The sequence below is a fragment of the Phasianus colchicus genome, chromosome 6, assembly GCF_987193195.1.
Source record: "Phasianus colchicus chromosome 6, bPhaCol1.hap1.1, whole genome shotgun sequence".
NCBI lineage: Eukaryota > Metazoa > Chordata > Aves > Galliformes > Phasianidae > Phasianus > Phasianus colchicus.
The window spans coordinates 49,583,380-49,608,888 of record NC_143441.1 but is presented as its reverse complement, the minus strand read 5'-3'; the positions used below and the strand labels follow the sequence as shown (position 1 = coordinate 49,608,888).

Genomic DNA, 25,509 nt, shown 5'->3' with positions numbered 1-25,509 from the left:
CTGCAAGAATCAGAACCCATCATTCTAGCAATTCAATCACAATTTTAAAGCAAACACCAAGAAATGGTATTTGGAAGCAAAGTTTTAAGCAAGTCACTGTGGTGCTTTCTATATATTGTCCTTCATCAGCAATTTGTGTCTGTGGAGTCTATGGGGCTTTTGTGCCAAACAGGGCAGCTGTTGATCAAGGACATCCCACTCTGTACACACCTGGATTTTGGCTGAGTGTTGCTTTGCTAAGCTCCATTTTAAAGGTGCTACATCACTAAAAGGTGTGACACTTCTAATGGCTGGGTGCCTTCCCAACACCTCAGCAGCCCTGTGCTCCTGATTCTTGCTCCATGCCAGCAATGCTTTGTTTGCAATGTCATTTAGTGATCAACAGCAAAGTCCAAACCTGAGCAAAGCCACCTTCCATGAGCAGCATTAGTCCTCTGTACCTAACCCAACAGCATAGGCAGCAGCAGCACCATGATGCCTCTGGGGGAAAAAGCACTATAGTGCCTTCAGTGCAGCAGCAAAATCTCCTTTAATTCAGGGCATGGATGTTGCCTGTGCAATTCCCAAACCTACATAATCTTTAGTTTTCAAGAAATACAGTGATGAAATAACACCAAATTCAGGTCTGAGGCTGGCAAACCCATGCCAGCTTCCAGCCTGCTTTGCTAATGGCTCAGAGAAAATCTCAGAGCAAAACGAACTATTTTCTTTCAAAATATTAACCATCAACCTTTATTTGATTCAAGCTGGCTGGAAAAGACATGATCACTCCATGGGGCCACCCAGTTGCAGCATGTTGCATCAGCAACGTGCCCACCTCCTGCACTACAGTTAATGAGAGCCCAGGTTTAGGTTCCACTTCTACTGTTTTAACCTGTGTGCCTCATGGGCTGAAAAAACTCAACTTTCCTTTGGTGAAATAAAGGAAAGAGTAAGAAAGCCCACTGTGGTCTGGCCACAGGGCACAATCACCTCAAAGGTGCTGCTGCAGGTTGTAAAAAGTGATAGTAGCAGAGATTATTTCTTTAAATAGGGTCTAATGCCTATTTTGGTTTTGCAAGGAGGGCACAACCCTGTGTCTGTTCAGCCCCAGTCATGGTAATGATGATGGTTGGAATTGATGACTTTGGAGGTCTTTCCCAACCTCAATGACTCTTTGACTGGCATGGCAGTGATGTGTTGATGGCTGGACCAGATGATCTTGATGGTCTTTTCCAACCTTAATGATTCTATGACTCTATTTTCTCTCTCGCTGCCTTGTGCTAGGAACTTCCACAGTCCCCAGAGCACCCGAAGTGCTGCATTCCTCCCTCTTATTTTCTTCCCTTCTGCACCACCAGTCCCTGAAAGCTCAACCTCAGAGAGCAGCATGCAATGAAACTGAAGCTGCTGACTCCCAAGTAGCAGCACCACACTGAACTGGAACCAGTGAGCCAGCCCAGACTGCTCAAGGATAAAGCAGCATGCAAGAAGAGAAGAGACATTGGCTAAAACAGTCTTCTCAGCTTCAAAAAAGAATTCTCCTATTAAACAGCAGAACATGCAACATGAAACTACTGGAAAAAACGATCTGAGCTAATTATGAACTGCTGCATGGCAGCGACTTGTTTATTTCTGGATGGCGGATGCAGAGTGCCAGGATCAGGCTGGGGAAGAGCAGATGCAACAGAGCCTTTGGAAGAGCAGCAGGCAGAGGGATGTGTCAGCACCGTGCTATGAAGAGCAGATGGTGGCCAAACAGACGCTCTGAAGAGCCTGGTTTATTTTGGGAAGCGGAAGCTGCTCGCTGCTAAATTAATCAATGGGGGCACTGCTAGCAGAGCCCAGAGGGCTCTGCACCTTTGAGAACCATTTTTAATGAATTACATACAAAATGAGATGCAGAAAGTGAAGTGGTACGAGTGTTACAAGCATAAGAAAAGAAAAAATCCCTGAATGAGGCTGTTGGGTGCACACACACCATCCATGAGCCAAGAGAGAATTCTCTCTAGTCTCAAAGGACACAATGGCACAAGGAAAGGAAGAATGGGCTTAATTCAGCTCTTGCTCAAAACTTCTCCATTAGCCCTCAATTATTTTTGCTCGATGGAGCTGAACTGGAGAAATCCAACTGCTACAGGACAGAGAGGCTCATCCCATGAGCATGCCCAGAGAGCTGTGGATGCCTATTCCATCCCTGGAAGCGTGCAGTGCCAGGCTGGATGAAGCCCTGAGCAGCCTGATCAGGTGGGGGCAGCCAGCCCACAGCAGGGAACTGGAACTGGGTTATCATTAAGATCCCTTCTAACCCAAATCATTCTATGATTCTATGACCTCCAGCCCTGCACACAAGCAGGAAGCTATAGGATGGTGCCGAAGTAATAAGGACTGACCCCAAAGCCTTCCTTATGTAAAGAACAAAAAAACCTCAGTTCAAGCAAAAGCTTGGCTGCTCACCAACGCCTATTGTCTCCATGAACTGCTGGAAGTTATAATAAATGACAAACATCCTCATTAGGGCACATGATGCACGTGCCAGGATGGTAGCCAGTCGCTCCAGGCTGGCTATGTGGTGTGTGATTGGGAGAAGGGGCCACCCAAGCTCTGCTATCAGGCTAATAATTATGGTCACAGAAAGGGTGTTTTGACTGTAAAAGACAAAGTTCACCTTGACAAAGCCAAACAGTGGTGATATCACCTTAGCCCTGAACTGCTAAATACTCATGAAGTCAAAAGTGTTCAACTAAAACCCTTAAAATCCAAGTCACTTGGATCAAGTTTTCCCTAAAAATAAAAGTCTTCTCCAACTACTGAAGAGAAGGTTTGCAGAGCCTCAAAGCTATCACCTGTTTGGAACAGGCTGCCCTGAGAAGCTGTGATGCCCCATCTCCCCAACGCTCAAGGTCATGGATGGGGCTGTGAGCACCTGGGCTGGGTTGGGTGGACTGTAAAGTCCCTTCCAACCCAAACCACTCTATGATTCTATGACTCCTATCCAGCTCTAGTTCTCTAAAGGACAGATTTTAGATGTGCAGACAGCAGACCATAACTGGATGTCTAAGGAGAGGGACATGGAGCTGTAGGACTTGCAGATCAGCTTTGGGTAAATGGTGATGAAACTTAATGAGCAGACAGCCCTCAAACTATCAGCACACAACACCAAACGTGCCTCCTGCCCCTACTGAGTTTAAACCTTCAAAAGGAAAAAAGCTTCATGACAGGTTCTTAACAGCTTAGATCCCAGCCACCAGAGGTGTGCACATCCCCTTCGTGGTGCCAACCCTACTGAGAAGGGTAACGCTGGAAGATGTTCTGAGATGCCAAGAGGGGAGAGCATCAGAACCCTCCACCATCACAGCACGTGTTGTTCTGCTGTGGGTCTGACTGCTGTCCTTGAGACCTTACCTGCACAGGACCACAGCACAATCCTTGGAGTGCAGCAGGGTCTGATTTCAGCCTGGGGAAAGCTCTCCCCACATGCTTGGAGAGCAGGGCACACAGGCACAAGCCCAGGCTGAAAACTTCCCCCATGGGGCGTGGTAGGTGTGTGATGTGGTGGATGTACAGCGGTGGCATTGCTCTTTGTGAGGCAAGGAGCAGCCCTGAGAGCCAAGGCAGCTGGCCTGTGTGTAGAGGTATAGAAAAAGATAGCTCACTTAATCCTTTCGTGCCAGGGGTCGGGATTTTCCCAGAGCGACGTCCATTGCCGGCAATGGACGCACCAAAATAACGTCGGCATCACTGAGTTAACCACCTCTGTCCTCTTTTCACCTATTAAATTGCTCATGCACCATCCAGCTTCCCAACCATCTTCCCGTTTCTTCACAGCACGCACGCTACGTTCTCTCCCTTCTTCAGCACGGAGTTGAAAATGGAGTTGAGAAAAGGTGACACATGGTCAGCTGGTGATGTTAACAAGCTCCTCGCTGCCCTGAGAAGCTGGATGGAAATGGGTGAAATTACAAAGGGGGTCATCAGCACCACTGGAGAGGACAAAGCTTAAGTCCCGAGGTTCCAGACCCCCCTCCCAACCACCCCAGCCAGCTTCCTTTGGTCATTTAGGGCTGCACCATCGTTAGCGTTGGGCAGCATCCCAATAGGTGGAAGGCGGACAGAAGCAGTTAACTCAGAGTGCCACGAGTGGGGATATGCTTTGTAGGAGAAAAATGACTTTTTTTTGTATAATTCTGTTTGACTGGGTACACCACAAACACCCTCACCCTCAGCACACACTGCAGCGGGTTGGTGGCATCCTCACGATAATAAATCCCTTGCAACAGCCACAGAGGGGATGTGAGTGCACATCCCAAACTGATGGCTGAGGGCTCCCATTGTGCCCAACCTGAGCTCCTCCTGGCTCCAGAGATAACTCAGGCTGGGATGCAGCACATGGTGTTAGCATGACAGAGCAATATTCAAAGGAAGTTCCTCATTTTATGCAACTTCCCATTTTTTCTGAGCAGTTCTGAGCATTGTTTGTCTGCTGCTTGAAGTTTAAACACTGCGGCATGTAAAGGTTTGTATGGGTGGTCCAGAGCAGGTGCATCTGCAGCACAGGACAGGAATTAGCTTAGCTCTCAGTTTCAACAACCCCAAGTATTACTGGTGAATGGGAAAGGGCTCTGTTTCAATGTAATCCCAAAATTTAACCTGACAGTGTCACTTAACCCATGAGGCACACACAAGGAGTCTGCAGGTTAAAACCTAGAGAACAGTACACCATAGATCAACTTCGTGCAGAGGAGAGGGGAAGGAACATGAAGCACAGCATAACTTTTCTGCAGATACACACTTTAGTTCACATTCTATATGGTAAAGGCTTACTTCTTCCCCCAGTTAGAGGAATGATTATGAATTATAGAATCACAGAATAGCCTGGGTTGAAAAGGACCACAAAGATCATCTAGTTTCAACCCCCCTGCAGGGTTGCCAACCAGCAGACCAGGCTGCCCAAAGCCACATCCAGACTGGCCTTGAATGCCTCCACGGATGGGGCATCCACAACCTCCTTGGGCAACCTGTTCCAGTGCTCAAACAATTCTGCAAAACTTCAAGAACATGAGATTGTTCTGAAAAATTCAGAGATTAAGGTAAGATTTATCTTAAGTAAAACGCTAGGTATGTTTTATAAATGTTAATGAATGCACCTATGACAGCTAAACAACACGAGTGAAGGTTCAAGGACTCAAAGCTCACTGTGGTCTCCTCCATCTGCACATTATGGTACTGCATTATGGGCACCACTCATTTTTATCAGTCGTTTTTCATTATCCATTTCAATAGGCAAAGAACTCTTGACCCGTCTGATGCATTGTAAAATGTAAACGTGCTTAAAGATTACTAATTAAAAACTGGGCAGATGCTTGATTAAGAGAAGTGCAGAAGACCTCCACCAAGAAATCCTCGTTTGGTCTGGCAGGGACTCAGCTGTATCTCAGCTGCAGGGCAGCAGCACTGGGAAAATGCAAGGGTCCCTTTTTTCTCATCTGACTTTGGTGATGTTGGTGAGGACAGCACTCAGAGCCTCAGGGCTGGGAACTGCCTTGGCTCTGCAGGATTCTCAGCAAACGTTGCTTTAATACTTAAAAATTAAAGCTCCCACCCTCTTTGTTTTCCCAAGAAATATAGAAACAGTTGATGGATGAGAAGTTCCCAAAGACCTAATAAAATCCCAAGAAAATGCCTCAAGCACTGAGTGGCAAGTTACAGATCTGTGTCCTCAACCTCACACAAGATAGCTGTTGACTAAAGATCAAGTGGCAAAGAAAGCCATCCATCTACAGTGCTCAGGGACAGTTGGTCAGTCCTGGAGAAGGCAACCAGTAGCCTTTAAACCCTTCTCTTGATTATCTGCTTCTCAGTGGAAGCAAAGTAGTGAGCAGCTACATTTAAAGGCTCAGATTAACATCCAAAAATCTAAGTATTTACCTGATCTAAACACCAACTACAAACATCTAGAGGAGAACCCAGCTTTAAATTGCCATCAAGAAAATGGAAATTGCCAACCAGTGGTTTTTGGAGGCTTTCTACATTGCAGATGTAAAATGGATGTTTGCAGAACAGGAAACACTGACAATCTTCTGACAACTCGAGAGCTGATGGATGATCAGTTTGTATCAACAGTGATAGATACTGGGCCATGCCAACCAAAAATGTTTGTGGCACTGCTGCTAGCCTTTTTCTGAATAGCTGAGAACTCAAAGCTGCCCTCCCCCTAAACAGTCTAAAAATTCTAACTAGGTGGTTAAGATGTCTTTGTGGTGGCCATACTAATCTGCTCCTTTCAGTGTGCAGCACAGAAAAGCCTGGGAACCTACTGTGAATCAGACAGGGTAACTTGCAATGGAAGGATATATATAGAAAGCACCTGGAAAAGCTCTTTATGTACAAATGGCAATCCCAGTTGTCAAAGTTTACCAACAGAATGCATCTTAGCCCTGCATGCACTCAACCACAACATCGCTGTGTGCTGTTCAGCAAGGACAGAGGTGCTGGAGATGCAGGTGCAGCAGGGTGCTTCTTACCTTCAGGTCTTTCCAGCTGTCGAGCAGCCTGGTGGCCAAGTCGCTCACATCCACAATTTTGTCTGTTTGTTCTTGGCTCCTCTCACTCTCGACATCAGATACGCCTTCCTCTTCATCCTGAGATGGTGTTTCCATCGTGATGGGCTCCTCCAGCTTGGTGCCATTGCTCTCCTTGACCTCAGCTTCAGGCTCAGCCTCCAGCTCCTGGGGCTTGCTGCTCTCCACTGGTGGATCCGTGGCTGTTTTCACCTCCTGCTGTGGCTGCTGCTCCTCTGACACCTCCGGCGGGGGAACCTCCAGCTGATCCAGGTCCTCTTTGCCTTCCTTCCCCTCCAGCTCACTAGTTGTATCTGAGATGGCACTGTCCATGCTGTTCTCACTTATAATTTTGAGCCTCCGGAATACCAGTTTCTTGGGGGTATCCGTGTCTCCCTCAGCACCCTGCTTGGCAGACAGCTCCGGCGTGTTGAGCGGTGTGTGAGCGCGCGACGTGTTCTCACTCGAGTATCCATCACCTTCACTGAGCTGTGGGATGGCACTCTTGGTCTGAGCCCAGCGTTGGATGATGGGAAGCACCTTGCTCTCCTCCAGCATGTTTTTGGTGGGTATGGGCAGCAGCTCCAGCGTCTTCATGATCTAATTGCAAAGACAGAGTCACAGCTGTTAAGAGCTGAAGAATTCATAGCTCTCTCCCACCTGGAACAATTCCCCTTTCTCAAGAAATAACTGATGTATTGATGTGAACAGGATCATAAAATAGAATCACAGCATTATTACGGTTGGAAAACACCTCTAAGGTCACCAAGTCCAACCCCAACCCACCTCACCATGCCCACTGATCATGTCCATCAGTGCCACAGGAGCCTGTGCCACTGCATCACACCCTTTTAGAGAAGAAGTTCTCCCTAATACCCAACCTGGTCACAAGCTGGGGACAGCAGCATCCGTCTTGCAGGCTGAATTGCAGTGGTGAACCTCCACTTTTTTTGTTTGAGAGCAAGCAAACCAGGAGCAGAAAGCAGTGAGCACATAGTTGCAATATGCCACGTTCAAAGAGCTCAGGACTTACAGATGGCCACAGCCATTCCCAGGACAACTAGCTCAGCAGTCTCTGGTTAAATGTGCTGTCACATGGCTGGATGGGCACTAAAGAACATCTCAGAGACTTCAGAACATATACTATAGTGACTTCAGCAGTCTCTCTCTCAAAACCAGAGCACAAATCCCTGACAAACAGTCCTTCTGAAGCAAAACAAAGCCATGCCTTTTCCAGCAATTGAAGTTGCCCAGCTTTTCAACTTGCTCCTCCTTAAAATCAGCCCTCCAGGAGCAAAGGACAGAAGATACTCTCAGGGCACTGTGCTGGTTTCTGGCCACGGGCAGCTGGTGACCAAAGACCAATTCTCCTAAAACAATGTAAAAAATAAAGGAGAAAAAAAAAAGTGAAGTGTGACCTGACCCTTACCACATCCTCACTTGTAAAGAATTGCACAGATTTTAAGAGTATATTAAAGCCATAAAAACCACCAAACTTAATAGTCAGCGTGGTGTGATCACATCCATAAAGACTGGAGACAAAGCCACCAATGACACAGTGGCTCAGATCTCCTCTTACCACTTGTGGGGAGCAGCTCTGGCTTTGAGAACAATGATGCTGATCACCTGAACCTACTCCAGTGCAACAGGGCAATCAAATCCTAATCTGAGAAGTATATGGCTGCCAAAGCTGGCTTGCCATCAGTGCCATCTCTTCAGCAGTATATGTTATGGAGCTGTCAGACATCATTCTTCTTGGGATCAGGAGGATGGCAGAGCTCATTCTGAATGCTAAAGGAGAAAAACCATGCTGAGCTAAGGAAGAAGAGTTGCCAGGCATTGCCACCACCTTGGGGACACGAAGCAGGAGTTAGTAATAAGATGGGCACCCTGAGCTCTGTTTTCTGTCCTTGGCCTCAAGGCTGGGCACGCCTCTCCGAAATCCACAGCAAAGTTCTGTAGATGCATCTTTAAGAAAGGAACTTCCAGATGTTTTTTGCATGCGACGCTGAAGTGCATATAGAAGACAGAAGTATTAAAGTTCCACTTCAGCCCGTCAAAGCAATACCTCAAACTGCCTCTGTAGTTCAGTATGGAATAAATAAGGATTGCTGCCACTGCTGTTTAAGTCTGGCTCATGTCACCAACTCAGAAATCTAAGAAAAACCACAAAGGCAAATTCCTTCCATGTATTCAGAACATCCCTTAAAGCAGAAGTTTCATGCTGTGTCTGCGAGGATACCTGCAGTTTGTTTGCACCAACACTTGGTGTGCAATACACCTATCAAAAACATAATATTTAAACGGACATGCTGTGAGCAATTAGCAAAATCATTATGAAAGCTTCAAACCTGAATTTTGGAATTAAGGGAACCACTGACCTCCAGTTGCAGCTTGAGGTTGTTGGCGGTGCTTCCCCTGCTGTCACCCAGTTCTGTCATCCAGATCCACAGCAGTGACAAGCCGTGGCACTCCAGGAAGGACTTCAGGCAGGACTGTGAGTGCGTGTTCTGCGTGGGCCAAAGTAACACAGAAGGGTCAGCAACTCATCAACAAAACCTACATTTGTTATCCACATCCTAAGGTGGCTAACGCTGAGCTGGGTGGGTGCTATCTGTCAGCTACCAGACCTACTGCCAGTGAGAAAACACATGAAACAAAGAGCCAGAGCCAAGACTGGCACGTGTTTGATGCAAATCAGGTGGACATGGCTGCTGGTTTGGGTGCAATAACACATGCAGCAGAAGTTTACAACTATTAATGAGTGGCTCATGCTGCAGAATAAAACTTCACGAGGTAACACGCTGCCCTGTAGGCGGGCTGCAGGTGACTTGCACTGATTCAGAGGAATCACAAAACCAGGCCAACTATTACACACTATCTCTGAATGAAGCAGAGCTGCTCAGCTCACACTTGGGGTGTTGGCATTGAGAGACCCTTTTCATCCTATTTTCTCCTTCTTCTTCAAATAATGGCTACAAGACATTGCTTACCCAGCAATTCCCTCCCACCCCAGCCTGGAGCTGCTCACCTGGATGAGCTTGAGGCAGGTGAGCTTCTGCTCCAGGGTCTCGATGCGCACCATCAGCCGGGACAAGCTGAGAACTTGGTTCTTGTCTGAGAGGCCCTCCCCATTCTCCAACAGTGCCTCCAGCTCCCCATCCACCTATGGAGAGGACAGAAAGCCATGATCAAGCCACTCTACATGATGCTAAGAGCTCCTTCCCTTGGCCCTGAAAGGCAGCACAAGTCCTTCCCGATTCATTCTCGCATACTGTAAGACAGAAGTCTGGCTTTAATTTGATTCAGTTTGGTTGGGTTGCTTTTATCTGGAATATTACGGTTTTAAACAATTCAACATTGTTTAGACCTGAAATACCATACAGAAGTGCAGTGTTCCCACCAGCTCTCTTTACACCACCCCAAATGGAAGGCACAGAGGGCAGTCTGTCCTGTAACCGTACCCGCACGCAACACCAAGGCATCCCCAGCCCTAACGAGCATTTCTCCTAATGAATAGCACATTTGAGATGTATATATACATCCATGCCATGTGCAGAGTGCTCTGCAGGGGAATTTCCAAGCGTGTGCCCAAAAAGCTTCTACTTGGAAGTTTACCTTTTCACATAGGAAAACAGATGTGCATCAAATGACTGTAACTGTTTAATTGCAATGATTCTTTAAACATCCAATTCATATTTATAACCACAACCAGTGTTTGCACTGCTCTCTGTGCAGACATTGAAACACCAACCTTCCCTATTTAGCTCACTGCTCAGTGGCACTAATAAGCATGTTAAAACCACTTACAAATGACTTCTGATTTCTTGGCTTCCTGACTCTCAGGATTTCAGCATGTGAAAATGAAGCTGGCATTTTCAAAGGCAGCACCTCCCAAAAGAGCAGGTAACAAATGCTATTGGTAGGAACAGGGCTTTCTTTCCTCAGGCAAAGAAAAATTCTGTTTTGTAGGAGCTAAAAGGAGTGCACATCACTTCTTCCTGAGTGCAAAGTGCTTCTAAGAACTCCTCCTGACTGCTTCCTGCATCCATAAATCCATCAGTGCCATTCAGTGCAGAGAATAGGCTCATGTAACCACTTGAAGAGGTTTATATGCATGAGGAGCTATAAAAAGGCTTTAAAAAGACTGGATTTCAATTCCTTATTTCATTCACATCCAGCTGCAGACACAACTGGAACTAACTCAGAGAGAACACAGTGCGTGTTCACACAAGCTCCTCGGCGCTGACTTGCCTCTAGGCCAAAGCAATTAGAGGTTCAGATTTCACATCCCAGCTTGAGGATGGCAGCATTTTAGCTGTCCAATTTCAGGTAATGTCCTCAACAGTGCTGCATTTCAGTGACAAAAACAACAAAAAAAAACAGACAACCAGGTGAATCCCACTCACCGAATCCTTCTTACGGGAACGTTCCTTCTTCATCTTCCCCCCTGCAGCCCGGATGCTGACCCTGTTCTCTCCTCCCAGGTAGCCCCTGCAGTTGGCTGAGCCACAGAAACATTTCTGAGCTTCTTTGCTGTTTGAGGACAGAAGTAACACACAGTTAAATAATGAATCCATTGCACTCACAGCCCGTTGTTGTATCTTAATCCTGATACTGCAGTGAGAAAAGACCATTAACCACATTGCCGTGACACTTCTGGCACTTCTTTTTCTCTTTTCTTTTCATTGTTCTTCAAATTCCTGCTAAGCAGCTAGAAGAAAATATGGAAAACATTCACATCCCATCTTCTCAGATGGTTTGCACTGTCTTGCAAAGCAAGGCTGCCCAGACCCAACTGGTACTTCACCAATTCTCTGCTCTTCACACAGTTCTCATGTCTTCCTGCATGATGAGGCCTTTCATTCTACCCAGTAAACATTTAAATATATCCATTAATTCTTAACCAGCTGCTGTGATTCCCTGTTGTTTCCACAGAAAGCCAAAGCATGGTACAGTTCCAGGCCCTCTCCAGGTCAAGAAGTAAAATCCAGAAAGGAAAAAGCTGGAGAGTTGGATCCACTAAACTCACACCACACTTTGCAATCAACCAAAATTACACAGTGGTGGATGCCCAGTGCCTGGAGACACTCAAGGTCAGGCTGGACAGGGCTCTGAGCACCTTCATCGAGCTGTGGGTGCCCCCTGTTCGTTGCAGGGGAGTTGGACCAGATGGCCTTTATGAGTCCCTTCCGACTCAATGATTCTATGATGATTCTATGATAAGCCAAAATTGCTTGAGAGCATCTTTTTTGATTGTATTAGTGGGGATGGGCTGATGGTGGGACTTGGTGATCGAAGTTGATCCTTTCCAGCCTTAATGATTCTATCGTTCTATGTGACACAGAACTGAGTGGAGGAAGTTGGCTGTGCAGTATCAGCAGTAACAGAGAAGCTGCATTGTCTTATATGAAGCAGAAGATGAGGAAGTAGACATGTGAGATGAGATCTAAAAAACTCCAGTGAGGCAGAGACTAGAGTGACTGACCTCAAATACAGGAGATACCAAGTCAGCCAATACAGCAAAAGACCAGACCAGGTGGAAGATGAGTGCTGTGAGCAGCCACTTGGAACCTGAGCTGATGCACTTGGCACCTACCTTAGGATGAGACCATCAGCCCCTAGCAAGGCCCAGCCCCCACCACTCATAGCACATAGCTCCACGATGGCTTGCATGGGCTGATGCACTTTCTGATAGGCAAATCCAGGCAGATGAATCCCACCTGGGGATTCTAATGAGCTATCAGGTCAGGTACTATCTCACCTTCAGAGACCTGAGCTTTTCAAGAAAAGAGCACATGTGGCACTAACAGGCATGGGTGAGTGGGCACGGTAGGGATGGGCTGGGGTTGGACTTGATGATCTCAGAGGTCTTTTCCAACCTCAATGATTCTATGGTCTATGCCTGACTACCACTTGGAACAGAAAACTACATGGCAGTATCTGACATTTTAGCATGAATCGACCTACAACTAAAAATTCAGTTCTGATCCTTCTGCTTACATTGTTGGAGAAAGCAGGATCTAGAGGGAAGAAATGCTCAATAAAAAAACAGTATTTGGTAAAGATGCCTAGGGATTATATGACAGATCTACAGCTAATCCCATAATTGCACGTTTCAAAACGGCTAGATGCCATTTTGTGCTAATCATGTCAAAGAGAGTGAAATACTTCGCAGTACGCCTGGATGAGCAGCAATAGAAAATACTGAGCTCAAGTGCATGAGAGCAAAGCCCACGCTGCAGTCTGCACATGTGCAGTCTGACAGAGAGAAGGAATGTGCTATCTGTTGGGCTTTTACAGCTCTTGCAAGTATTTGCAAAGTTGTAAAACAGTAGTGGGTGGGAAAGAATGAAGAGGCTTTATTTAAGAACATGGCAAAGTCTAAAGCTCAGGCAATTAATAGTTAGATTGAGGAAAGAAACAGTCAGATCATTATCTGGGAAGTTTCCACTGGGGAGAGATGGTATGAAGTGGAAGAAAAAGAAAATAAAGTGATTTCAAACCTATTCTGTTTGAAATAGAGAAACTTTATCCAGGTGGCATTTCATGCAGTTGAATTCCTGTTTATTTCTAACTGTTCTGCTAGATGAGACTCTGCTTTGGAGTATCATTTCTTCACTGCATCGGTGCTCACAAAAATTGTAACTTGCAACACTTGAAGCAGAGAGAGAGATGGAACCTACCCGTATCTCTGGAACTGGTAATCAAAGGTCAGCTCGGAGCCTGACGGGACCAGCTTGGTGGTGAAGAACCCAACTCTGAGCTGCCCATTCACAGTCCACTAAGGCAAGGAAAAAAAAGTGACAATGGTTATTAAAACAGCCAGGCTTGGCTTCTTTTTTTGCATGAAATTAGCAAGACAAATCCTTCTCAAGCAACAGTGATACATTTAAGCTTTGCTAACTGAGCCCACCATACTTGCCCATTTCAATGGTGGCTGTTTATATTTGACTAACAAGAAGCTACATCAAAAAAACAAAGAGACAGAAAGATAAAGGAGAAATGCCTTTCACTTGGAGCTTGCTAAGTCACAGGGCAGCGAAGTGAGAGGCAGCAGAAGCAGCTTTGATCCAGCAGTTTACCTTTTGTGTCTCACAGTTTGGTTCACAGCTGTGGTTCATAAAACGAGAGCAGTTTCCTTTCTGGGTAGCATCTATTATCTGGAAAGGAAACAACAAATATAATAAAACAGACTGCCCTCCCTAGGCATGAGGCAGAAATATTGAGCAGCATATCTGGGAACACAGAATATGGCTGAAAGAGGACATAATCACTGCAGAAGTCACCACCCTTTCCTCCTGCACTATTAGCATTATTTAACTGGGAGAGAATCGATTTTATAGGGATAATAAGTGCCCCTCAAAAAGAAGAAAATGATATGTGGTTCTTAGTTTTCATTACAGATTGATACTGAGTTCTTTGGTTTGGTGGGATTCTGAGTTTGTAGCATCAGTTTCTGACTCTCTGATACAGAGTATGAGAATCAGGGCTGGTGGAGCCCCACAGATTGTGTTTTAATGGGAAGATTGCCCCATGGATCACTGTGCTCTCCCTTTCTTAACTAGGCAAAACACCTCTGTGCTTCCTTGTGATCACATCACAATCCCATGGCACCTACCAGAACTGCTTACATAGAGGGCAAAAAAAGGAAAAAGAAAAAAAAAAAAAGAACATGGGGATATTTTTAGCTCATTTACTGTAAAAATCTCAAGACCAAAAAAAAATCTCGACAGAAGTGATGAGCAGAATTGGGTATTGCATTTCTATTTATACCCCTTGTTCCCAGCGAGCCAGAGCTCAAGGTAGGCAGTGCCACAGTTCTGCATCACAGCTCCATCACTCCACAGACCCAAAACTGCTGTTAAGCTGAAGTACATTAAGAACTTCTGGTATATGTGAGGACTCTATTGGCTCAAGTTGGACCAATGAAGCATACTTCTGTAAACTGGGGAAGTAAGAAAACTTGGATTTCTTGTTGATATGTTTCCTAGACTGGTTTATTTTGCTAATAAATGAATAAATAAATTCAGCTCCAAGCACCTCACAGAGGTGTGGTGTCTCCCAACAGAGCAAAGCTGTGGGACAGAAGGACTACTTCTCCCACACCACCTGTTCTGAGGACACTGGGTGCTCACACTGAGTTGGGGCTGAGCCCACCAGCTAGCTCCTCTCAATGCCAAGCATTTTGGTGGGCCCCCTGCTCACCTCATCATTCTTCAAAGCCATGAAGTAGTAGTGGATGTTCTTGTTGCGGGCATATTCCTTCACACGTGCCTTGAACTCTTTGTGGTCCAGCACCTCTCCGCAGTACTCCAACACAAAAGTGTTTCTGGAAAGCATAGGGGGGAAAAGCATCACTCATCAGTGAGCAATTAGCACCAGAGAATGGAAATTAACTGCTTTTGAGACAAGCTTGTCCTTTTGGTACAGCACTCTGTTCCAGCTTTCATCTCAGGCCATTCAGATTAGCTCATTTTTCACACTATCATACCTCCAGGAGTATCAGAGTGAAAGGCCCAGAGGCCTTACAAGCAATGATTGCTCTCTAAAAGAACCAAATTTGGGGGGCAATGTGCAGAGGACAACAAAGAAAATTAAGGTTTTCCTAAAATGAAATGGAAAACCTTCCTGCACCTTGTTGATATGGTGGGCAAAATGTGGGGTTGATAAAAAGCCCTTTTTGATCCTAGGAAAGGTGATATTTCAAGCAGAGATGGAGGAGAACAACCAGTTACCCCAACCCCAGCCTATCACAACACACTGCTAAGCTACTTGTCCTACGTTTTCCCTTGCTTAATGCCAACCTGAATCCTTCAACTCTTCCCTTGTGCTTAAACAGCAGAAAGCAGCAGCTCCTGCCCAGCTCCCTGTTGGATGGAGCACTCCTGCCCACAGAACTCTAAGCCTGGAAACCTGAGGGCAGGAGAAGAGCAGAGCAGAGCTAGAAATGTCTTTGAACCATCCCCAGCCAGGTGGGAGTGGTCTCCTTCTGGCTGCATCACCCCTCGTTGGCTTTGAGAGCCCCCATAGTCTGCTTTCTGGTGCTCTCTTTGCCCAGGGAAACGGTGAAGTCACCATCCCTAGAGGTGTTCTAGAACCATGGAGATGTGGCACTGATCAGTGGGCATGGTGGGATGGGTTGGGGTTGGACTTGATGATCTCAGTGGTCTTTTCCAACCTAAATGACTCTACGATTCTATTAATTAGTCTCACGTATTTGATATAGCAGTAAAAAAAGACTATCATAAGATCTATAGTTTTCCAAGAGTGCCAAAACCCATTCCTGGATTCCTTAACAGACATCTGTCTTCCACAGAAGCGAAAAATCAGTCTCCACGGAAACTCACTAAAATAACCTGAGTTACAGAAAACCTTTGCACAATTAAATTCTTGTCTTAAAGATCACAGTCCCTCATGCACTTGAGACTGAACAGGCTCACCATGCCCATCCCACAACTTTCTGAAATGCAAATCAGAGCCTGGTGAAACTCCCAGTGCACAGCACTGCTTCTCACAGCAAGGTGAGTTGTCCTACAAAGCCTTTTGTTACTCATCTGCTGAGCTTCACATCTGATTTCTGCATGCCCTGTGACAATTCAGGAGTGTATCCAGGCTCGGACATGCACACTCCTATTCTGTCTCTCGAGGCCTTACTCAAAGCTCTTTTTACTGCTGTGATGTTAAGAAGGCACCATGGCAGAAGGCCCACAACATCTCCTTGGTCTGTCCTAACTCTGTCCCATGCCTGCCCCCTGCACCACACCTGCACAGTAAAATGGACCTGGCACTATGCTTCCTCCCACTTAGCTTTGGAGAGTGCCAGGTTCAGAACTGGAATTCCAAAAATACTGGCATCCATTCTGCTGCCAGCTTGGGAGGAGGCAGATGGGTTCACCCACACTGCAACTTTGGTATTCAGGTCCTGGTAGTTTTTGTGTGTCAGACACTACGTAACTAAGCATGCACCCAGCCATGGTGTGAGAGTTAACATCTGGGTTTAGCTAAACATAGACAAGTCAAAACCAGAGTTGGAACTGTAAGCATCACCAGTGTAAAACAAGCACTCAGAAGTACAGCAGGTAGTTAAGGACAGACTAGCAAGGGAGCAAAGGGCTCCATGGGTTCTCTATGTAGTCCAACAGGGAAGGAAATAGACTCAAGAAGAGGGTAAGCTTAGAGGTGGTGAAGAAAAGGGATGCAAAGAGAGCATGCTCCTCTTAAGCCAAGTGACAGGGAGAAGGGAACACACTAAATAAAAGAGGAAGGGTGAGGCAAGCCTGCTAAAAGCCCTACTGAGAACTCTACTAAACTTTGGTGGAAGAGGGTAAAACCAAAGTGGGTGATCCAATGCTCAGTTAGGACATATACATGCAGGTAACGAAGAGGAACCCTTGATAGAGCATATAAAACTGGAAGGAATTCAGCACATCTACTAACATCAGTGAAACTAAGATAACATTAGCAATTTATTTTCCATGCACGAGGGAGTGAAATAGCACAACTACATCATCCAAAGAGCAAAAGCTTACGATGGGAGATCTTTGGCAGCTCTGAGTCCCCAACCTTTCTTCTCAGTGAGGATTACTTCGACATCTGCATGCTGCTTCTTTTGGAAGCGTCGGTTGGAACAGAAGTCACCATTTGGGCACCTGGAAGAACTAGGAGAAGGAAATGGAACAACTCAATTCCCATCATAACAACGTCAGCAACAGAAGCAGCTCAGATGGGAAAGAGATGCCATGTAACCATAATAAACTCAGTGCAAAACTTTCAAATGTGTTTTGCTATAAAAAGTATAACCATCTGACTGTCAACATGTAAATGCAGACTATTTCTGGAAAGAAGATAAAAACATTTCCAATGCAAATGCTACTGCACTTGTACGTTGTATAATCAAAGTGGGCTGAACTGGCCAATTCTCTCCATAATTTTCATGAGTTCTCACCTCAAGATCTTCCATTCCATTGTACCTGGGCTAAATTAACAACTAAGGGCAGGGCTTCTGGCAGGTAACTTCTACTCTTCCACCCAGCTTTATGACCTGCACGTTGTGCCTACCAACCCCAGCCCCAGGCACCCAGTCCCTGCCTCCCGCTCATGTGGGCAATAGCTCCCTTGGCCTTCCAATCCCAACCAGGAGGGGAAATAAGATGATAGCAGTGGCCTGCATGACCCTGGGGAAAGCACAGATACACAAGGAAAAACGAAAGAAAATCAGCAACTCACAGAGAGCAGTATTTGCATTTCTGACACTCTCCTATCAGCCATGTTTACAACGAAGTCGAATTAAGCCCCAGGAGCAGAGGACTCCAGGCCTTGGCAGTGAGTTTTACAGGAGAGCACTAAGAAAAATACTTGGTTTAAAAGACCTAAGGTCAGATTTAAATGCTCTCTGTAGGCTCTAAAGCTGAATCCACACTAGTCAGTGAAAACAGGAGTATGGTGACAGCCTGTGGCCAGCAACCAGAAAAGTGTGAATTCCTCCAGGTGCTCCCAAGCCATCTTGTGGACAACAGGGGCCAACTATGGCCAACTCACCACTCGATCATGAGCAGGCGGTTCAGGCAGTCTTCTCCACAAGCAACCTCCCCCTGAGCTCGTTCTTCCTTGGAGAGAGGAGGGCATTCACACAGCATTCGCTTAATATCCCGGTGGGATTTGCTCTTCTTCCTGTTGAAGACAGGTCATAGACATAGAGTTGAGACATTATTCAGGTACAGAAATTAATCTTCTATCAATTGTTACTGGAGGAAATTAATTTATCCTTTAGAAACTGGACACATGGACTACCTATGAACAACCACAAAGAACCTCTGGGTAACTATGGCCACTGTTTGAAGCAGGAGGTGATGGCTTTCTGATCATGTAAGGTTGTTTCTTAGAAAGACATCCCAGGATACTTAGCTTTGACTTATCCTTAATGTACACAATTCAGTTTTACTATCAATGTAGATGTGTATACACACACACCCACACACAGAGGCTGGACTAAAAACCCTTTATTTTGTCTCACAAGTAAAAAAAAACAAACTCCAGGGAAGCCATTCTTGATTTTTACAGCTAGATTTCTAACACATGGGACAAATTATAAGGTTTATATTAAAAAGATAGGAGGTTTTGATTAGCCTCTCTTGAAATACTATATTCTATTAGCATAAATAATGCCATGAAGACAATCTCCAAGAACTCCCTTCTAGCCTTCTTTAATGCTCTTTGGTTTCACTGATACAAAGCCAGGAGAAAATCTATATTCTATAATTTTAACATATAAACCACTAGAGAGCACAGATAGCATTTTAAAACAGATGAATTTTAATACAGCAAACTGAATGGTTTAGCTAATTAAATCTGTTTTACTGTCAACTAAGATGATTTAAAAAATGCAAAGGTTTTAAATGGGCATGAATTATCAGAAGGGCTGCACAAAGAATAAGACTGGTTACAGACTCGTTAAGGACTCTTACCTACATGTTAAATCCAGAGGGAGTATTTTTTGGCACAAACTGAGGTTGTTGAGCTCTGAGGCAATGCTCCTATTGAATAACCCCAAAGTTCTGAAACAAGGCTTTTTTTTTCAAAGGTCCCCATCCTGGTCAATATTCCCACTAAAGGATAATCTACAATCATTACCCTCTGCTAATTTAAACCACAGCTGTTAGAGCTGAACTAACTTGTTCATTGCTCTGAGGTGACAAATAATTACATGCAATTACCCAAAGCTTTTGGAAAGGCACAATACACATCCAAAACTTTTCCCACTCTTGACTTCCCTTTGGGAACACTGAACAGATGCGGACAAGCCTGGAGATGATGTTTCTATCCACTGCTCTGGGCTCTAATGTGGTCTCACCATGTTCACATGAATGGTAAACAACAGAGAGAGCAGCAAAAAGAAAAAAAAAAAAAGGAAGAAAAAATTGGAAGAAAATCACTTCTGCAAACTACCGTGGGTACAAGAACAAAGTGTTTACTCTGTGCTGATGGTAGGAATCTCAGATGAGCAAATCCCTCCTGCAACCCTCATCACATGAGCTACAGGGGACGCCACATGGACTAAGGTATATAAGGTATATAAGTGATTCTTCCCCTGTACTCTTCTACCCCCTGCATCAATCTGGGCCCATCGCTGGGAGGAGATCCAGCGTGGTTACAGCTCCAGTACAGCATCTTGTCCTCTAAGAGCAATGCTGAGATGCAGGAAATGTGACATGCCTCCTCCCTGCTGTACCAGTTGCCAGTATGGCCTTAAGAAAGCTATCACAGAATCTAACAGAAGTTGAAATCTAAAACAGTTATATGCAAAAATAAAAATAAAAAAAAATTAAAAAACCTCCAGTTACCTTTCTGTCAAGTACACATTTTCCTCAATGAGGTCGAAGTAACAGGGCATTTTCCCCTGCTTGGCAAACTCCTTCCAGCGCTGCGGGTCGCGGAAGTCATCCATGATGCACGGGCGGCCGACCATGGAGGAGTCCTGCGGTGCCACCTCCTGCTCACCTTCCACCTTCACCTTTTTTCTCTCCCTCGAGTCCGCATCGCTCTCGGAGTCACTCTCCAGCTCCTGCCGTCGTTTTTTGGGAGGGCCTCGCTCCTTCACATCGTTCTTTTCCAAAGCCTTTACCTCCTCCTTTTTCTCAGCACCGGACACCGGCTCCTTGCTCGAGTTGCTGCTGATCTCATGGGCTTGCACGGAGCCTGTCTCTTTCTGCTCGAGAGTGTGGAACTTACTGGAGGGGCTGGGGAAGCCAGCCTTGCACTCATCATCCCAGTGGTCATCCTCGTACTCCTCATGATCTTCCGTTAGAGAATCCGGCACTTGTCCTTGAACTCGTTCATAGCTGCCTCCAGCAGGCCGGCCAGCAGACCTCACATCCCAGTAGCCATTGCCCTGCCAGCAGTTCTGAGAACTGCTGTAGGCTCCTGTGCCTGGCTGGTACACATAGCCCGAATAGACCCCGAAGCTGCTATCTGGCTGCTGATAGGTGCTGCTGGGCTTCTCCGCCTGCAATTCCCAGTTCACGCCACCCATACCCTCCCCTGGATGAAAACCATCCTCCCTGGAGCAGTCCCCAAGGCCAGACTGATGGAGACCCTCACTCCCCTGCCAGCTGTCCGGCTTAGAAAAGCTCATCTGATGGCAAGACTCATCGGTGCCCTCAAAGCTCTCAGGCACACAAAATGGCTGCTCCTCCTGCCGGCCAAGTGGCCTACCGATGGACATCAGCTCATTAAGCATTCTCTCATCTGGGTTGGGTTTGCCTTGAGAATCCACCGCCAGGTCTGCCTGGCTCGTGCTGTCCACACCATCACTCTGCGGCTGGCAGACGTCTGCCCGCAGCTCTTCGCCATCCTTCCTGCTGAGCTCAGTAGATGAGGCCGGACTCTTGTCCATCCCTCTTGGAGAGCACCTGCTCTCAGCCTGGGGCCCGTTGTTACTCGCCGTAGCCTCTGGCCTCTCCTCATAGTAGGGCCTGCTTGGTTCTGGCCTCTCATCGTCCCAATGGTCAGAGTAGTGCCGCGTGCCCTGGCTGCTCCGCGAGGAGCAGGGGCTGCTGTCCTCCATCGCAATGCTCGAGTTCTTTGGGACAACCACAACAGACTGCAGCCGCTTCCGCGGCACGCCGTCATCTGAATCAGAATCCTCTGTCTCACTGTCGTCGCTGCCTGGCTCGCTGTCGCTTTCAGCCGTGTCGGAATAGTCATCATGGGGAGCGGGAGTGAATTCGGAGGTAGCACCACTGCTGTCACACGTTGGGGCTTGCGTTATGGCTTCTGGTTCTTCTGCAGCCACCACATCATCACAAGATGGAAACGAAGCGTCTGGAAAAGCCGAAGCCACCAAGGGCTCATTCCCCCCGTCATCCTCAGCAGACGCTCCCTGGCCTTGCTCTTTCAGATCATCAGGACTGACTCTCTCCGTAGTAACGGCCATTTCTTCCACTGCCTCCTCTCTGCTGCAGTGTTCCAGTGGCACTTGGGAATAATAGGAATGCTCATCCTTGAGTGACAGCTTGCCCTGTGTTGAGTTCAGGTCAACGTGCTGAACATCCAACTCGAGCACCTCCCCAGTGCCCGAGCAGCTCAGCGGGGCCCTGTCCCCCTCGGAGGGGATGTTTTCCTCCAGATGCTGAGTAACCACAGGACAGTCCTGCCTGATTCTGGGTGAACAGCAGTCCTGGGCAGAATCCCTGCTTGAACTATCCACAGCTAGGCCAGCTTGATGGGGTGGGTTAATGTGATACTGCTCCTCTTCACATGCAGACTTTGAATTCGGATCCTCTGTGCTTTCATAGTCGCATGTCACCGTTTGCGGTTCAACGTGCAAGTCCAGAAACGCCTCGGAAGTCACTTTTACATCTGCTGGTTCAACTTCGATTTCAACTTCTGAATGATACAAAGAAGGAGTGGCATCATCTGAAACGTAGCAAAAAACTGATTCTTTGGTTTTGTCACAGGGAGCTGCCTGATCATCCAGCTTCTTCACTGAAATTTTGGAATGATCTACATTCACAACTGGTGAAGGCGTAGCTTCACTCTGCTGCTCCAGGACCAGAGCTTCTTCCTCCTTGAACAGGCTGCTACACTCGCTGGACTGTATGTGAGAATCGTTGGGCTCGTGCTCTTTAGAGGCATACACGCTCTCAAATCCATTTGATGGCAGCGGATACGAGTTACTCGTCCTTCCAATGTGTGATGCTTCCAACCTACACAAACTATCATCAGAAGACACTGTGACATCCTCTGCTTTGGAGGCACTGGGAGCTGCCAGATCGTCAGAGCTACCCTCTGGGGACCCATTTATATTCATTTCTATAGGGAAACATGTTCTCAATTGCTCGTGCTTTACCCTTACTAAAGTCTCCTGTTCCTTAACACTGTCATGGCATTCATTGCCTGCAAGTTCCTCGGACCCTGAGTGAGGAAAAGCAGCTTTTGATTCATCTGTCTTTTTAAAAGTGGGGGAATCATTTAACTGATTTAATGGAGAAAGTGTCTTTTCCCTTTCAAATCTTTTTGCAATGGACACTCTGATCTCATTGCTTTTTAAACAAGAGGTCTCTAAATCTAGAGAATTAGACTGCTGTTTTATTTCTTCAACTGATTCTGTACAACAGAAAGAACTTTTAAATTTATCAGGCTTTGGTGCAGGGGTCTTTGAAGGGGTGGACTTATAACGGGAAGAATTCACATTACTGTCAGGCTTAGAATGGGAAGTCCCCTTTCGATACCCGAGCTCGTTAAGGGGAGAGCACCTTTTGGTTACTTCACTTTCTGAAGTCCGTTTTGAATCTCTATCCGCTTTTGAAGAAGACTTTCCTCTCCTCTCCATGTCAGCATGAGATGACTCTACTTTGCTGTCCCTGTCTGACTTAGAGTAAGAAGTCCTTGACTCTCTGTACGAGGAGGAGTGGGACGACGTCCGCCTCGAGTCACTGGATCTGGAATGCGTCCTCCTGTACTCGTCTTCCGAATCAGAACTCTCCCTCCCCCTGGAGTCTGCGTACGAGCGGGAGTATCTTGTCCTCTCTCTGTACGGGGAGCTCCGGTGATACCTGCGGTCAGATTCATAGTAATGTGAGCGCTCCGACCTCGAGTAGGAAGAGCTGGTTCGGGAGCTCCGATCCGACCGGGACCGAGAATGGGACCGACTTCGCCTTCTTTCTCTGTCTGACCTGGATCGGGAGGATGCATACCGCGAATCTCGTTCTGATTTCGAATAGCTAGAATACTTATCATCTCTGTCTGATCTGGAGCGTGAGGAGGACTTCAGTTCTTCTCCTCTGAGAGAGGAAGAGCTTTTCCTGGGATCCCTCTCCTTTTCTGCACTGGATATCTTCTGCTCATGCGAGCGCTGGCTGGAAGAAGTCCTCACGGAATCTTCATCAGACTCAGAGCCCAACAACGTGCCATCAGACTGGGAGAACTTCCTTTTGGAGCCCTGTTTTCTAGAGCACAAAGAAGCACCCTTGGAGCTGTCTGAAACCTCATCATCTTTCCCAATATGGGAATCTTCCTTCTGTGGAGTTACTTCCACCTGCTCGGCCACGTGTTGAGTTATATGTTCTTCCAAACCGTGTGATACCACATCCTGCTTAAGGTCCAACTCAGGAGCCTCCTTAGTGACTACGTGACACAGCTCCTTAGAAGCCAGGACTTCTGCTTCTGCAGGTGGTGACAGCAACAGCGTTGACATGAGCGTGACGGGCAGCTGTGGCAAGGCTGCTGCAGCAGGGACAGGCATTGGTGCTGCTGGTGATGCTGTTGGTGGAGGTGGTGGTGCCGATGGAAAGTCCGTGGCCGCTGCCACTGGTTCTGTTACCGGTGCCAGAGCCGGTGGCGGCGGCAGTAGAGTTGCTGCTGCAGCTGGTGGGGGGGGTTTGGTTGTGACACTAAGTAAATGTTTCTTAAAATGGATTTTCCCCAATTCTACCTTCGGTTTTGGAGGTGAAGACTCCTCCGCTGAACCAGCAGCATCCCCAAGGTCCATTCTAATTTTGGGATTAAAATCAGTCTGTAAGGATACTGCTGGGGAGTTCTGAGTTTCATTTTGTTTTTCGTTTCCCAGACCGGCCAGAAATCTGTTCGGTAAGGTTTTCTTGGTTAAGCTAAAGCTGAAAGACACCTTTTGTCTTCCTTGCTCCTCAAGGTTAACCTTCGTTTTGGTGCCTTTGGGCAAAAAACGACTAGAAGCAACACCTTTGAACACTGGGCCTTTGATAAAGCCAGTTTTCTGCACGGTTTCAGTTTTGCTCTGGAAAAAGAAAGAAAAAAAAAAAAAGATGCCATTAGTAGAAGTGTTTATTTTTAAATTCTGTTCTATGCAAGTACTGAACAGTTTTCTTTCACTTGGTGAATTTTTTATGATGATAAAAAATTTTTTATAATGATAAAATAGAAATTGATATCCTGGGCTGAAGTCTGGGACAGCACAGCCATACAGCCTGCCTCTCTTTTAATCAAAATCAATTATCCATTCCTTTCGAGTCTCCTTTTGGGAGACCTCCTTTGGGATTCAGGCTGAGGCTTTTTAACTGACTTATTAATAACCAAACTCAAAGAATCAAAGTTTTTTTTTTTTTCTTTAATTAGAATGAAAGAAGAAAAAAAAAAAAGAGCAATAGGGTTCAACGCACAAAATTAACTGAAGAGAGACCAAAACTTTATTTGTTCTGTTTCTGTGGTCTCTGGCTACAAAACATCCTGCATTTTTAAGCTAGAGGTGTGTTCTCACACTCTAGGATACTGCACCTGGGTATATCTGGTGCCAGACCAAATCAGGTCACTGAAACCTACTGCAGCCCTAAGCCCTAAGTCCCATCTAGGCTAACAAGGAGATCACATCACACACTAACAAGTTCACATCACTGCCAGCAGAATGTCCATCAGCACTCAGCCACACATGGTAACTGTCACCTTTGAGCTGATGGACCCTAACACCTTAAATATGCATCTCATCTAAGGGATCTGCTGTCCTGCTGAGGAGTCCTTCCCAGCAAGCCTGGCAGTCTGGGACACAACTGAGTTGAAAGTCACCTTCTCTAGGACACTCGCAACTGAGATGTCACTTTGGGCATGGCGCAAACCTAGAGCAACAAAGCTCTTCTCAACGTGGGAACTTCTTCCCTTCCAGAATACATTTATCAAAGCCAGAGATTAGTAGCTTTCAGAGCAAAAAGCACAGTGTGTTTATTTGCCTTGGCACGTGCCCAATTGTTTTTAAGCTCTGGGCTTGTCTCTGCAGAGACTCTATCACTATCTACCGCAGCGTAACGATAGCACAATCCCTAATGATGAATGTTGTCCCATTGTGTTGAAAGGGTGTTTCTGTCAATACTCCTTATCCCCGTAAATCCAGATTGCATTAATGTAATTACACTTTGTGCAAGAAGCATAACTCAATGAGGACTATTCTAGCAGTCTGAACAGTGTACACAGTAAGTTCTACTCCATAACTACTGCATGAACA

At 46.3% G+C, this 25,509-nt stretch overlaps 1 protein-coding gene across 1 annotated transcript in view; it reads right to left on the bottom strand.

Moving 5' to 3' along the window:
- SETD2 (SET domain containing 2, histone lysine methyltransferase) overlaps positions 1-25,509 on the bottom strand; it is a 54,579-nt gene that overhangs the window by 14,576 nt on the left and 14,494 nt on the right. Inside the window, exons 3-12 of the mRNA XM_031607778.2 lie at positions 19,883-24,294; positions 18,081-18,212; positions 17,072-17,200; positions 14,748-14,871; positions 13,625-13,702; positions 13,226-13,323; positions 10,949-11,075; positions 9,571-9,705; positions 8,921-9,049; positions 6,504-7,139 (exon numbers count right to left, since the gene is read on the bottom strand). Of these exons, the coding sequence (XP_031463638.2) occupies positions 6,504-7,139; positions 8,921-9,049; positions 9,571-9,705; positions 10,949-11,075; positions 13,226-13,323; positions 13,625-13,702; positions 14,748-14,871; positions 17,072-17,200; positions 18,081-18,212; positions 19,883-24,294 (6,000 nt within the window). The remainder of the gene's footprint in view (positions 1-6,503; positions 7,140-8,920; positions 9,050-9,570; positions 9,706-10,948; positions 11,076-13,225; positions 13,324-13,624; positions 13,703-14,747; positions 14,872-17,071; positions 17,201-18,080; positions 18,213-19,882; positions 24,295-25,509) is intronic.